The sequence below is a fragment of the Thermobia domestica genome, chromosome 18 (assembly GCF_964235325.1).
Source record: "Thermobia domestica chromosome 18, izTheDome1.hap1.1, whole genome shotgun sequence".
In the NCBI taxonomy this organism is placed as follows: Eukaryota; Metazoa; Arthropoda; class Insecta; order Zygentoma; family Lepismatidae; genus Thermobia; species Thermobia domestica.
This window is the reverse complement of record NC_137471.1, coordinates 4842521-4858844: the sequence shown is the minus strand read 5'-3', so window position 1 is coordinate 4858844 and position 16324 is coordinate 4842521. Positions and strand designations below refer to the sequence as shown.

The window sequence follows — 16324 nt, the reverse complement described above, 5'->3', positions numbered from 1 at the left end:
AACTCTTAAACTACTTTTCCACATAACTGCCGAAATTTTGCAGGCATTTGTCATAGCGTGGCACAATTTTTTTATACGTTGTTCATAGAAGTTTGCGGCCTGTGTCTTCAACCCGTTGGAAACATTTTCTTTCAGCTCGTCGTCATTGTTGAAGTGTTGACCGCCAAGGAAAGACTTGAGATATAAGAACAGATGAAAGTCGCTAGGAGCGAGGTCAGGGCTGTACGGAGGATGGTCAAACACGTCCCAACCAAATCCCTGTAGGAGGTTTTTCGTCACATTTGCAGTGTGTGGTCGTGCATTGTCGTGAAGAAAAACAACACCTTTTGACAGCAATCCTCGGCGCTTATTCTGTATTGCGCGGCGCAATTTCCTAAGTGTCTCGCAATAAGCATCTGCTGTGATTGTTTAACCACGCGGTAAGAAATCAATGAGTAAGATGCCTTTCCAGTCCCAGAACACTGTGCACATCATTTTTCGAAATGTCAAGATTTGCTTCGGCTTAACCTTTGCTGGGGATGAAGTGTGCCTCCATTCCATTGATTGCCGCTTACTTTCAGGTGTGTCGTAAGAAACCCAAGTTCCATCTCCTGTGACTATCTGTGTTAGAAATTCTTCGCCGCCTTCATCATAACGGGTCAAAAACTGAAGTGCACTACCCATACGTTTTGCTTTGTGTTGCTCAGTAAGAATCTTTGGTACCCAACGTGAGCAAAGTTTACGAAATTTTAGTTGTTTGGTAACAATTTCATGAATTAGTGATCGTGAGATTTGGGGAAATTCCATACCGAGAGCACTAATTGTAAACCTGCGGTTTTCCTGGATCTTGTCATCAATCGCGTGAACCAGTTCTTCTGTAACCAAAGATGGACGCCCACTTCGTTCTTCATTGTGCACGTCAGTACGTCCTTCATTGAATTGTCGGACCCATCTTCTCACCATTGAATCACTCATCGCATTTTGTCCGTAAACATCGCAAATTTGCCGATAAATTTCACTTGGTTTCACTTTCCTCGCATTCAGAAAACGAATCGCCGCTCTGATTTCACAAGCGGCGGGACTTTCGATCAACACCGACATTGTAAACAAGCACAACAAAGCGTACTGACTGACAGCGATCTCCAAATGGCACACGTTTCTTCTCGTTGATACAGAGCGTCTACCGCGCATGTGCGGAACTGCGATCGCAGCGCTGCAGCGGAGATAAATTGAAACGGAACTTACTTTCTGGACGTGCTACGTAGTTCATTTGCAAGCCTACCGTGAAAATCTTGGGGGCCGGTAAAATTTAGGGGGGCATGGCCTCCCTAGACCCCCTTTGGATACGGGCCTGGGACGAACATGATCATTCTATGAGAATTTCCATAACAAATGCATAGAATAATTTGAAAGAAAGTCTGTCCCACTCCCAAAGAGTTAATATTTTATCCCAATCTGAATTCTATACTCTTTGAAAACTAGACTTTAAAAAGTGATTTTGATTTTTTTTTTAAATAAAAACTAAAAATGTGCACTTTAAATGAATTTAAAATGAACTTATATTTAGTTCTCTTTAAGTGTGATTGATTGTCGAAGCTCTGTTTCTTTTTATTTATCTATCTGTCTACACACACACAGACACACACCTCTCTCTCACACACACAGGTAGATAGATAGATATAGATATGTAAATGAAAGTAACTATCTTTGTAACTTAATAACTGTTGAACCATCCGACCAATCTCAACATAGATCAGGTTCAGGTCTGGGATGTTTTTTTATCATTTCACTTTGACGGTGCAACTTAAGGCAGAGGGGGAGAGGTGCGATATATATATATAAAAATGATCAAACATGACCGATATTTGTGCTGAAACTATAGTTTTTGGAGTCACTGAGATGAACAGTAACACTTTCGATGCCGTTTAAATCCAAATTCAGCCCCGCAACTTGGGAATACGGGAGGCGGTAGATATATAAAAATGATCGATATTGGTGTCGAATCCATAGTTTTCAGGGTCGCTGAGATGAACAGTGACACTTCCGATGGCATTTAAATGCAAACTCAGTCCACAATAGTAATATATATATATATTATTTAACAATTACCAGATGTAGCTCTGAGGCCATTTTATACTGGATATATAACAATAACAACAACAATGGAAAGGATTTGGGAAGGTATCGACCAGGGCCTGTTTTAGTAGGTACCATCCCGGCATTTGCCTGGTAGGATTGAGGGAAACCCTGGAAAACCCCAATCAGGATGTTCGGCAGCGGGAATCGAACCCACGACCTCCCGAATGCGAAGCTAACGCTCTACCACTTGAGTTACTTCGCTCGGTATTGTAACATGTAACCCTGGGCGGGACCGAACCCGCAATCCCCGGTTTAGGAGACCGGTGCCTTATCCATTAGGCCACAGGGGCATATATATATTACTTATTATTTTCTGATTTTTCATTATATTTTCTTTGTTTCTGTCGATATGAGAGTGCTTCAGTACTTGTTAAAAGCGACTGACTAACCGATCATATTACTACTAATTTTTCATATTTTAACCCAGGTAATCGACGCTAATATATATATATATATGTGTGTGTGTGTGTGGGTATACAGCTCTGTATTGATCAAGTATGACATTTCAGTTTACTAAGATAAAGTTTATGTGCTTCAGTCTATTCCGTGTTCAATGTATGAGTGAAAATAAATTAAAAATAAATAATAAATTAAATTAATTCAAACCTTTATGGATAACATTAAGCTAATTTCATATATATATATATATATATATATATATATATATATATATGTGTGTGTGTGTGTATGTGTGTGTAAGAGAGAGAGAGATTTACTAATGATTTCTCAGAAGAATAAGTTACAAATGACCTTATAGATTAAACATTTAAACGGCCCTTATGAGTGCCACTTAACAATACATATTTATGTACAGTATTTATTGTGTCTGCTTTTCCTAATGTGCGAGGCTAATTTACTGATCACAAAACCATTTGTCAATACTGTTGGAAAAAAAGGCATTGAATCGCATATATGTTCACGAAAGTTCTACTATTCTTGATAATGGGTATCCACATATCATAAGGAAGTCATACGTGAAAGGAGAAAAGATAAATGTCATTTTACATTTCTTTAACGGTAGCAGTGTAGTGGGGTGTGTTTCTTTTTCTTCTTTTTTCCCTTCGTTTCTGAACATAAAAAGATAGTGGTTAGGGGATAATCGAGATAAAGGGAAATTAAAAAATAATTTTTACTTACAGAATTTTTCTGCTGATGTACTATGAGGTAATTCTTGATGATAAACTATATAATTTATGATCTTCAATTCGCTGGTTGTAAGGGGAAAATTTTGGGGGTAGCTTAAAACGAAAACTTATTTCACTTCATTCCTCGACTTCGTTCTATCTTTTTGCTACTTTTCGTCTAGGAATTATCATTCTTGAAAAAAAAACTTAGATTGGAGGTCGGGGGTGGCTACGGAAGGAATAAGAAGGTAGAAAAGGTTAGAAGTGCAGAAAAGTGAAGTTTTACCAAAAAATTTCACGTCATTTTCATTTCTTATACACTTTTTTCTTCTTCTTTTAACCGTTGCGAAAAGGTTTGTGTGCGGATAGAGATCTAAAAGGCGGAGGCGGGTGTTGATTTTGCTGGGGAAGGGGTTATTTCAACCGGGAAGGCGACGAGAGGGGGAGCATATAAGATGGAAAGGAGCTAGGCTGGTTGAAGGGGGTTGGAAAGGGGGTGTTAGTGCCGCTTTTTGGAGGGACGGTAGAGCCTAAGTTCATCTCAATAATATGAATAAATATCTTCAGAGCACAGTGGATTCTAATGAGTTCAGTTAACGTCATGGCGTTGACTCATGGAGCTATTTAAACAATTTGTGACTCGAAATAACATTAAAATCTGTCTCGCAAAAACGTAAATCAGGCTTTGCATTCAGTCTTCTCTTTTGGTACTTTTCGTTTCTGGGCATTTAAACGTTTTCAAGAGAGAGAGATAGACCTACCCTACCCTACCCACTACCCTCCTCCAACACCGACCCCTGCTAACCTCCATCCAACCCCCCTCCCCCCGCCCGCCATCATACTTATACAGACGATGTAATTGCTTCGGGATTTCAATTAACTGCACCAACAAATCAAACAGCTTTAACTGTGTGAAGAGGTAAAGCGTGCCTAATCGAGGACCCCTTGAAATATCATCTAAGAATCGCTGAGTAACAACGAACGGCTCCGGGCGTAATTGGACGGATAAAAATGGTGATGAATGAGTCCAACAGTTCGCTTTTCATTAAACAATTAAAGGATAAGGGAAACTTGGAGAAAATCACACTCATTTACATACCATTTCTATAGAAAATCGAGAGAACTCTAAAAGAGAGAACGAGAGAGAGTCTGGAGATTCTTGTGCGGTGTTAGTGAGGCGCAAAAGAGCCACTCTTCTCCGATGGTCTAATAGGGACGCTAAAAGAGGCAAAATAATATATATATATATATATATATATATATATATATATATATATATATATATATATGTATGTCCCCTGATCATTTGCTTGTTTGTTTGTTCTAGCAAAATTTGCGGGGGGCACCGTTGTGGTAGTAAAACCAGCACACAGTAGTAGTAAGAAAAGAAAAATTTTCTAGTTAAAGAAAGTTGCTCTAGGACGAGGGTTCACGGGGGAAGAGGGGCAGAAAGGGTAACAAGGGGACAACCAACAGGAGGTAGGTTGATACAGGACGAACTCTACGACAACCCCCTGCCCAAGTTCCCTATCATTTCTCATACTTTTCTTTTAGCGGTTAATTTGTTCGCGTCTTTTCTCATCTATCTCGATTCACAATCTAAAAGAAATGAGATTCGTCCAGTCTAATTATTTCACGACCTGGTCTTATACCACAACTCTTTAGATACCAAAATAGCGTGATTTCTAAAATACGTATAATTTATAGTACTTTGCTAGCGTGTTTAATTACCTCTTTTTTTTTTTTAAGTATTATTTGTAATAAACCAATGGGCGAATTAGAAGCAAATTACTAGTATCAATATAAAATACTATTATTCAAAGGTCTGTATTATGTATACTTGAATCCAGTAGAGCTTAATTTAAAAATTTCAGAACTGGTATGATTTTTGTCATCTTAATGTACTGGTATACCGTACCGGCTCATACCAGACTAATTGGAACACTGTAATATAATCAAATGAAATACTTCGGCTTAACGTCCCACGAAGCTCGGGGAGATGATGATAAACGCAAGTGAATGATGATGGAAGAATTGATGGAATGAGAAAGAGGGAGGAAACGGGAGTCAGGGACGTACGCAGGAATTTATTTCGGGAGGGGTCTAAAGCGTTTCTGGGGGGTCCAACTCCAAATACAGTTTAAGGCCTAATTATATGAAAATTTCTAAAATTACCCCTAAAAGTAGACTACATTTACCAAAAAAGTTGGGATTTCGGGGGGTCCGGACCCCCAGGACCCTCCCCAGGATAAAAGTAGATCTGAAAAGTTAGGAGGACGATAGGTAGCGGCATGGCGTCACGCCGTCCCTCTGTCTATCTTTGCCCATTGCAATATTTTGGGGGAACTGGTAGGACTAGGGATGCGCACGAGACAAGTTTTGAGGCTGTCTCGTCTCGAAAATGTGCTGTAGAAGCGATGTCTCGACTCGAAAAATGTATATATATCTATTGGAAGAGCTGTTTTTCTACTCGAATTTTGTCAGAAAAATTCTGTCTCGACTCGTCTCGAACGCATCCCTAGGTAGGACGCCGTACATATTCTTTCGAGGCTGAGGGACAACGTCCCCCCGCGTTCCGCTCCACTTTTATCCCTGTATACGATGTTGATCCACCACAAACTTACTTGGACAGGGATTGGATCAGGTACATCACGCACCAGAGGTAAGCACTCTATCACTGAGCCACCGTGACCCCCCCGAGTAATAGTGATGGAAAATCTATTGATACTAAAAAATTAGACAAAATATTGAGAAATCGAAGAGAAATTGTCGAAAACATTGTATACTAATGTCTGCTAAAAATGAATCAATTGCAACATGTCATTATTGTATTTTGCTATACGCAGCACTTCCGATAATTTGGTCATTTCTTGCACTAAGGAATCCCTCATTACTAATGTAGAAACGTTGGTTATTAACGAATAATGGCTCTCGGAATAATGCCATATACGATTTGGATAGATAGAAGATGAATTGATAATGGACTCGTACTTTTGAAGACTAGATGCAGTGTTATAGCACGGCCAACAAGAGATGGTCTCTGACGTTTCTTACCACATGCGGTGGGACATTGCAGCCCCTACTTTGATACCAGTGTTACCAACCACGATCACTCTGTCGTATTCCATTAATTAAATTGCCACTACAGTTGCACCGAAAACAAACCTTGACATGCGAGTAGTGGCAATGTCACTGCGACCTGTCAGAGACGTTCTCTTACTGGACCCACTATAGAACTTAAGACATTAAGGTACGACGAACGAACACGGAACAGTTTGCTAAGGAAATGTAACGGAATTATATTACAGCATATACATATGATGATATTATAAAAGACCTTGTAATAAATAAAGATGACCTGATTATGACTGTTTACGTCATTAGCTGTGAGTATCCTTAGCATTCCACATTGAAAGCATTAAACATATTTACTAATCCGTTTCACTTCAAATCAATTATTACAACCAAGTAATTTATTTAGTAATTTAAATTATATTGAGTATCTTAGGTGTATTTACGTAATACTCCAATTACAATATATTACATATTGACACAACAAATTTTGGAGTCATAAGTATATCACAACCTATGCTGTACTCAATAGCTTTCTGAGATTCTCTTTTAAACTTTTAGAAGATTTCCAGTTCCTTCAGGAGGCACGGTGACTCAGTGGTAAAGCGCTTAATTCTTGTGTGTGGGGGGGGGTCCCTGGTTGGATCCCAGCTAAGTAAGTTTGTGGTTCACAACATTATGTCCGTGGGTTTTCTCAGGGTACTCCTGTTTCCTCCTACATTTTGATTCCACTAATTCTTCCACTTATCATTCATTTGCTTTCATCATCGGTCTCCCTTAGCGTAAACATGAGACGTTAAACTGAGAGATTTCATTTCATTTCATTTTCTAAAAATGACAAGCAAAATATTTCCTCACTCTGAATGCATCCTCCATGTGGAACGAGAAAAAGAATGGGGCAACAGTATCTTTACTTACAAGAAGTGTTATATACCGGCAGGCACGTAGCTAAGGGGGGTCCAGGGGTCCGGACTACCCCCTTTGAGACCAGAAATAAAAAAAATAAAGAAGAATGAAACTAAAAGAAACGAGAAAAAGGAAGAATCAGTGTTAAAAATAAAAAAGCTAAAAATTAAAATAATATTTCGTGATCGCTTCTCTGCAGTATCAAACATGTTATTTCAGAAACAGTTTTCTACGGCGCCTTTAACTTGTCATTTGGAGCAGACAGTAATTAATAAAAACAAAAAGTTATGTCGAAAGAAACTTTTGTTAACATTTGATTCAACAGAGAAAGGAACGCAGATATTATAAAATATTTTGCAAGTCATTATTGGATATGTACTTTTTATAATAGTTGAGGTCATAATGAAAGGAAAAATGTTATATTTGAACTCGAGATTTCTTCAGAGTTCGTTAGTAAAATACTAACATATCCTCATTTTATTCTTCTAACAATCCAATATATGTTGCTAGTAAAATAGTTCAGATTGATCAAGTTCCTGGTGTGATAACAATATTTTACGTCACACTCCTCCCCCCTTCCATTACGAAATCTTGACTAAACAAACCAATATATGTTACCAGTAAAATACTTTAGAATAATCGAGCCTTGGTGTGATAACCACAGTATTTCATGTCACGAACCCCCCCCCCCTATTACGAAATCCTGGTTACGTACCTGATACTAGGAAGAAGCGCAAATTTTACGCAATAGATAGTTGTACATGTTGATTGTTTGCAAGTGTTGTAAATATTTAGCTAGACAGAAATTATTATTAATCCTAAAACCACTAGGCTCGTATCTGCTTACCAAGGAGGAGTCAAATTCAGCGAAGAAGAAAGAAAAAAATTATATATATATATATATATATATATATATATATATATATATATATATATATATATATATATATTACAGGATTAGGTATATAATTATTCTTTTCAACTTCTGACGTAAGCATACACGTGAGTTGTTGAGTTGTTAATTTGTTAAAAATAACAGAAATAAAGTAAAAATTGAGGGAAAGAAGTTCTTTGAAAATAACAAATGCCGCCAGAACATATTGCCAATGAATTAACCGTTTTTTGAAAAAGGATACAACACGAACAGACAAACCGTGTGAAACGAAACATGTGAAAGGAAGCTAAAACAGACTCTGAAAGCCACGAAACCTAACAGATCCTGAGAAATAAAACTGGGGGGGCACTCCCGTACATATTTTTGGAAGTGAGGGTACGCCATCCCCGCGTTTCCCCGCACTTTTACCTCCTGCCTAGAAGTGAAGAAAAGAGATGGAAACGAAAGGGGTGGGAGCTGGAATCGTTACAAGAAGATTCCATACTTCACATCCAACATGCATGAGTCAAAGTCTAAAGCTGGTGCACTACTTGGTTCTATCTGAAATCTGACTTGGCAAGAATTTTAGGAATGATCAAAAAATGGATCAAAAGATTGCGACATGGGCCAATAATTAGTTTTTGGATCAGGGGCCACAAATTTTTTGAACTGCCCCTAAATCGAGTTTTCTTATTTTCTACGGAATTAGCACATCATACTGAGTTAAGTAGTAGTTTTTGTTTGGCTGCGCTATATGTAGTTCTCCAAATGTAAGGCCTATAATAAAATTTTTGATTAAAATATATTGGATCTTTTGACCCAAAAACAACAAAATTATACAAGATAGAAAAACTGGAAAAAAATTTATTACAATTACTGTTGGTTATTTTCAATTGAAACAAAGGGATGCTCTGTAATGGAAAAAATAGTGTATATAAAGAGCTGTGTATTTTAGACACGAAAAACAACAATTTGTATTGCTTCTTGTTTCGTGTTGTTTAAATATCATCACTATCTGCTTTGTTGATTTTTAGCGTCTTTTTCAGCGGCGAAGTTAGATGAGACGTGGCTTTATAGTTTAACGTGGAATCCGCGTTGATTGGATCCGGATTTCCAACACCAAAGGCATGTATGCTAACCGTTTAGCCATGACGGAACTACTGCTTTGTTAAATCGTTTTCAAAGGAGCTTAATTTCCTATTTGATTCTAAATATCTGAATATTATCAAATGATATTGGTGGTTATTATTAAATACGTTAATGAGAATACGCATGTATTTGTTAAGTTGTTATATGAGTTTAACGTTCCGTGCGCAGCGAGGGTATAATAGACGCGGACAAACTGATTAAGAGGCCTTATCACTGCGAAATTAAAATACCGCTAATTTTACAGTAATTATCTGATATCTTTAAATAGACAAAATATAATCAAAATGTGGAACAAGATCGCCCTGGACAACATTATTTTGCGTGAGGTACCGTTATCACCAGTCCCCTAGTAGCTTTACGTTTGCAGCCATTTAGAAACGCGAAAATAAATGCCGATTTTCTAAATCGCTAGAAATCGAAAGCACGTAAGTGAGTCATGATAACGGTATTTCATGTAAAATAATATTGTCTAGGGCGATCTTGTTCCACATTTTGATTATCTTTTATCTATTTGAAGGTATCACATAATTACTGTAATATTAGCGGTATTTTAATTTCGCCGTGATGGGGCCTTTTAACATAGGAATCCAAACCACATGCGCTCCCGCCGGGAATCAGACCCGGGTCTCCCATGCCAAAGGTATGTACGCTTACCGCTTAGCCACGAAAGAACTCGCTCGAAGTTTGTGTATAGTACGAACGGAAGTAATTGTCTTATACTTCTTCATTCGTGGTTTGCTCTTCTGTTAGTGCAATTTTTTTTTAATTGTAATTTTTATTCATCTTTCAGAGGATTTCATTTTAGTTTTTTTAAAGTCTTTATGTATGGTAAGTGTTTCTATTGGTGTTGTTTAAAATTAAGGAGCTGGGTTGACCAAAAACTCCTGTATATATTTTCTCTGTCTGTCCGTGTGTCCGTCCAGGAGACAAATTCTCAAAAACTACTTAATGAATCACCATTAATTTTGACCAGATATAGAGTGTCAAACGTTGAGAATCAAGTTCGTTGGTGGAATTGATCCATCCAAAAATCCGTTCCACATGTATTCCAATGGGATAATATTCAAGACATATATCTTGATAATGATGTTACACCGAGAATCAAACAAATGACTGTTCGAACTCGAGTGGTGAAACTTCATTAATAAAATACAGAATTCTGCTATAATGCTGCAGAACTAACACTCGTATTTCGACTGCTGCTGGATCAGTGAGTCTGTTCAGGTAACCGATTCATCCTGTGCCACCGAGTTTTTCTGGGTTTCCGGCTCTGTTTGTGTCACCAAGTCAGAGTAGCAAGATCCAGACCTGAATGACCCATGTGTCGTAGGGTGTAGTTAAATTTACTTCCAAGTTGAACCACCCGGTCGTGACGTAATGTCACATGCTAATTAGTCCACTTTGCACACACAATTTTATTGATAAAAAAAAAAGTGATTTACGTACGTTACGAAACATAGCTGAGCGCGCGTCAGTGACGAAGGGGGTTAAAAGCTCCGCAGGATTCATTTCGTTCCATCATTGCCCCTATGATAATATCACGTGACATCATGTCATGCTCGGATGGTACAACTTTGACGTATATCTACCTAGGTAACCTTATCCCATGTTGGTGACCCACGTGATTCAAGTAACACACGTGACTCGTTGAATCACTAGTGTTTACCACCACTTTTAGTTTAAATAGAGAGATAATAAAGGAGTTCGAACCTATTATAAAGATACTAAACCTTATGCAGAGTCGTTTTGGCGTACGATTAGCGTCGTACTAAAGTCCTGACTATTGTAGGAAACATTTGTTAGTCGCACTCTTTAGTATGGTACTAATCACACGTCAGAATGACTCTGCATAAGGCTCACTGAGTCCATATCATCAAAAAAATTTTTTTTAGTTCTTAACTGTATTTTCTCGATTCATTTCGGCAGACAGACGGATGGATTGTTCTACAAGGTTGTTCGTATTTACGCAAAGCATCGTTTGGATCTGTAAAAAAAGTTAAAACACAAAGATGATTTTTGATGATGATTTTTTGAGTTTAACGTCCCGTTCAGCAACGAGGCTATACGATACGTGGACCTACTGATTAACGTGGAATCCGAACCACATGAGCTCCCGCCGGGAATCGAAGCCGGGCCTAACACGCCAAAGCCGGGCATACGCTAACCGCTTAGCCACGAAGGAGCTCTCTTAAAACACAAAGAAATCCTTATTTTATTGTTAAAACAATATTCCACAAACAGAATTATATTGTCCACTTTCCTGTTCATGTTACACATTTCATTCTCACCGACCATTTCCGGTTGGTTTCTTTATGTTACTGTGTTACCCAGCATGCACCATTTCTCTTTTGTTTCTTTACTCTTATGGATGGGTTCGTTTTCGTTTCGCCGCCGTGACGATGAAACATTCCTTTCGTTAGGACAGCCATAATCGCTATTAGCTCAGCCGCCATATTTCTTTAGCAAGTTCTGAAAGTGATGTTTTTAATGGAAGCTCAGCGTCACAAATCAAGACATGACAGTATCATTAAGAACTGCTAGAGTGATGGCAAAAGGCCTGGCTCGACAGATCGCAATAACACATTTGATATATATATAAAAATCGAGAGGTTTCTTTCACATTTTATAGCTTCTATTGACGCCAAAGTAAAGTTTTATTTTTTCTTCCTTTGTTCAACGGCCAATGTTCCTTCTTTGCTAGAAATATATAAGAAATTATATACAGGGTGGTTCTGCAAAATGAAGTATTCAGGAAATCCTGTTAGTTGTAGAGTTTACAAGTCTGACTCTTTGGCTTATTCGGTCTCAAGCTTCAAAAATTAACATGAGCTCATTTGAGTTCGAGTGCTGTAATAGGGTAGTGAATTAGAGTTCGAATCATAGTGAAACATGCCTAAATAGCCCACACTTACGACAAATAATAGGACTCCTCTGATTTGCCCTATTCCCTGCATTGTTATTCTGACCACCACGGGAACGATTTTGCTGAAACCTTTGGCCATTGTCCTGTCTATTATAATTACGTCTATAATTGTTATTACTATTGTTGTTATTAGTATTACGTCTCGAAAACGAACGTTGATCATCTGTTTTCTTATTCTCTGCTTGCAAAGACAACTGCGTTAATTGCTTTTGTATAGCAGCCAGCTGATCTTTAACCTGATCAGTTTCCTGTGCATTCGTAGCTTGAGAGGGCAAAGTCCGTACTATAGCCTGGGAAAGCTGACTTTGCGGAACAGAATCCGATTGAACTTGAGTATTCTCAGGTGGATTGCATTGCGTGAGTTGAGAATTTGCTAATAACGGATTTTTCTTAATAAGCTTTTCAATTGCCTTCTCTTCATTCAACAAATCTTGCACTAAAGCTTCAACTTATCATATTGCTTTTCTTATTGCCAATCTCATATACTTTGGAGATAATCCATCGATTATTAACTGCACTTGCTTAGCTACCGGCGCGTCCTTATCGTTACGTAAAATCAAATTGCGCTTAGCGTAAACATATGGTAAAATACTCGCGCCTTCATTTCTGTTCTCGCGTCCTCATTTCCTGTTCTGCTAGTTGAGGCAAAAGCGACTGTTGAAAGCAACTGTTAACTTCTGTTTAAACTGCTCATATGACAACTCCGGAAAATCTGCTTGTTTTTGGAGTAGTGTCAAACCAATATGCTGCTGACCCGTTTAAAAGCGAACCAAGAATCCATTTTTTCTTCAAGTCTGTCCAATTATTAACTTGAGCCAATACTTCGAATTGAACGATATAGCGAACAATATCATCGCCCATATTTCCAAAAAAGATTCTGGCCGAAGGATATACTGAAAATGCCAATGTTATCCTGATTTCCCCCAACAGCCATGTCTACAGTAAACTAAAACCTGTCAGAATCTAACGAAGATACAGTGTCAATACTCGAAATTCAATGTAAACTGTAATTGCTTTTTAATCTTATCAAAACATTGTCGTGTAAAATGTATGCGGACCGGAGATGATGTAATAATCGGTTCAAAAAATTCAGTAGCGTCTAAATCATCACAAAAATCAGACAAATACACATTATCCTCAGCATCAAATAAATGTTGTCAGAACAATAAAGTGAAAACGCCAAATTTTTTTTCTTTCTTTAACTCAGCTACACAGGTACTACAGAGATCAAACCTAAAGCATCTCCATCATGAAACATGCCTAAATAGCAGTTATGTTTAGCTTAATTTCATCTATCCCTTTGGTCATTAAGAGACCGATAGGTGTCTAATTTTGGGGATGTTTCTCCACCACCAGCAACATACGCTGGAATAAGAAAGTTTTAATCTGAAAAATAACTCAACAAATAAGGCATAAGGCACAGGGACGGCGCTAAGGGTGGGCGGGGGTGGGCAACCGCTTACCCGATGGATGGCCTCGCCCACCCATCCGCCCACCCCAACAGAACAGGGGTGTCATTAAAGGGGGACAGGAGGGGGCAATTGCCCCCCGCAAGATTTTGAGGAATACATATACTTTATCGATTGTCTACTAATATACTAGTGCAAACTGTGAAAGTCTTATGTTGTTGGTGTTCTTGCCCCCTCAAGCGAAGTCTGAAATGACACCCCTGCAACAGAAGAAGAAGAATAAAGGTGACCAGTGCCGGATTTCGGTTTGATGGGGCCCTAAGCTATTGAAGATAATGGGGCCAATTTATTTCTAGCATTCTTTTTCAGCGACAAAATTTCGCCTTTTCTGTTTGAATATTTGCTATATGGTAATTTATGGACCTAATACATATCTATTAAGTAAATACGTTTTCGTGTATATTTCTTTAACTTAACTTACTGTTTTGAATACATTAGAGAAAAACTGTAAAATTTGTAAAATTAGCGGTAGTTTAATTTGGTACCAATAAAGTCCCTTGCTGATCTTTTTGCACCAACTATGATCCACGCTCCACGCCATGCTTCTACAATATGTGGAGACCGCATCATTTCTCATTTCAAGTTGTTTCTATTCGGTTTGGTAAAGTTTGAAACGTTTCCAGGGATCCGTGTAAGTAAATACAGTCTAAATATCATCCAGGGTTGGTAATTACTGCCTGAAGCTCAACTAATCGTGTGAGCTTTTTCCAGGTCAGGTTACTGGAGTAACTCAAAATGGAATGCAACCCTCGAAGATTACACAAGGTGTAATACGACACAAATTCGCTGGAACCAGAGGCGAACTTAGAAGGTTTAAATTGGAGAAGGGGCAACTAAAACCCAGATTATGATAGATATATCGTGAGTTTACTCTAAACTTTCAAAAATATGTAAGTAATGGCTTCAATTATTTTTGTCACTCAAAAAACTGGGATCGTAGACCTCTCCGCACCTGGATCCGCCCCTGCCTTTAGTGATCCATTATCGCACTCTATAGATCACTATATGAGCTCCTCCGTGGCTAAGCGGTTAGCGTACGCACCTTTGGCGTGGGAGACCCGGGTTCGATTCCCGGTGGGAGCTCATGTGGTTTGGATTCCGCGTTAATCAGTAGGTCCCGTCTCATGTAGCCTCGCTGCTGAAAGGGACGTTAAACTCAAAATCAACTCAACTCTATAGATCACTATGAAAATCAGTGCCAAGTTCTGAAAGTTATGAAAATACTTCTGCAAACTACTTTTCATACTTACGTACAGCGAAATAAAATAGCTATAATTTCGCGATGTAAAGATTATTGCCGCTTAGGGCTGTAATTCCTTTATATTTTACTATTATTTCGCGAGCTTGTCGTTTTATGCCTTCTTCTTAAGCATCCACTGTTACCAGACTCAATTTCTTGTCGAATTCCAAATAGTACAAGAAAGGGTAGCACTAGAGTTCTATCCGCATACAAGATACTGTATCACTTATGCTGTGAAGTCTTATTAAAGTAGCTAAGTGTAATGGCTGGAAAACAGGGTCCCGATTACAAATGGGGCTCTGAAACAAAATCCCCATTACAAGCGGAGCTGGGAAACGAGGGTTCCATTATAAGCGGGACTGGGCAACAGAAATCCCATTGCAGGCGCGTTGGAAAACAGAGCCCTATTACTTGCTTCATGAGAGCTTAATACATAACAGTACAGAACACCGTTGTTGTATGTGCGTTTTATCTTATTTGCTTTATCTTATTATTTGGAAATGACATTACAGCCACTTTTTCTTTAAAATTTTTGGGGCCCCCAAGAGAGCTATAGCTTGTTTAGCTTATACGCAAATCCGGCACTGAAGGTGACATCCTGTACTTCACAAGCAATAGGTATTACTTTCGATTGTAATGTAATAGGTTCTAAGACTCTGTTTAACTCTGCAATGGACAATGATTTTAAGACAGATACTTGTAGTAATATAATGGATGCCAAAAGTCGTGATTAATGAATTGAAGTTTAACACACACGCACAATCGTGCTATTGAAACACCAGTGTTTGTATGTGCTGCACTGAAAAAAAAAAAGTGCTTTCTAAAAAGCCAACTAAATAATGGACAGAGCTGGCCAGTATTATCTATTGTCTCATTTGGAGAAAGAGAGGGAGGACAGTAGTGCTTTGTGTCAAGGGCGCCGATTCTGGGGGCCCAAGGGGGCCCGGGCTCCCCCAAAGCCCATGTGCGCCCCCGCATTTTATTTATGAATATACAATATTTGGCATAATTTGCATTCAATTTGTCTTAAAATCCTCATGCATGCCTTCTGCATCTGAATGCCGCCCCCCCAAATTTACAGAGAAATCGGCGCCCTTGCTTTGTGTTGGCGCGATAGCTTCTTATAAGAGGGTTCCAACTTGCAATTGTTTACAGCAATGTACCACATGTCTTACCCGTGTGGCATTAAACAGATTTGTAAAAACCCTTATTATAGCATTGTTGAGTTGATCTCTGTTGCGTTCAGAAGTCTTGGCGGTCGGTGCTTGTTCAGCTAATATGTCGAAAAAATTTAGCGATTTCTTCTCAGGCTCGGTGTCTTTCTCGTGTTCAAAGAAGCGCGATTTTCAATCCGTTGATGTTAGTGATAATCCTTCTTCTTCAATGGGGAAAAAGACAAAAAATACAAATACATGTGACAACCAGGATTCGCAATTTGAAGTGTTCGAT

The 16324-nt window shown here is 38.5% G+C and overlaps 1 protein-coding gene across 1 annotated transcript; it reads right to left on the bottom strand.

Annotated features, from left to right (window-relative positions):
* Positions 1 to 408: 408 nt before the first annotated feature.
* LOC145675909 (histone-lysine N-methyltransferase SETMAR-like) lies at positions 409 to 954 on the bottom strand. The gene has a single exon (XM_081746703.1). The coding sequence runs from the start codon at positions 952 to 954 to the stop codon at positions 409 to 411; it is 546 nt and encodes a 181-aa protein (XP_081602829.1).
* Positions 955 to 16324: the final 15370 nt, after the last annotated feature.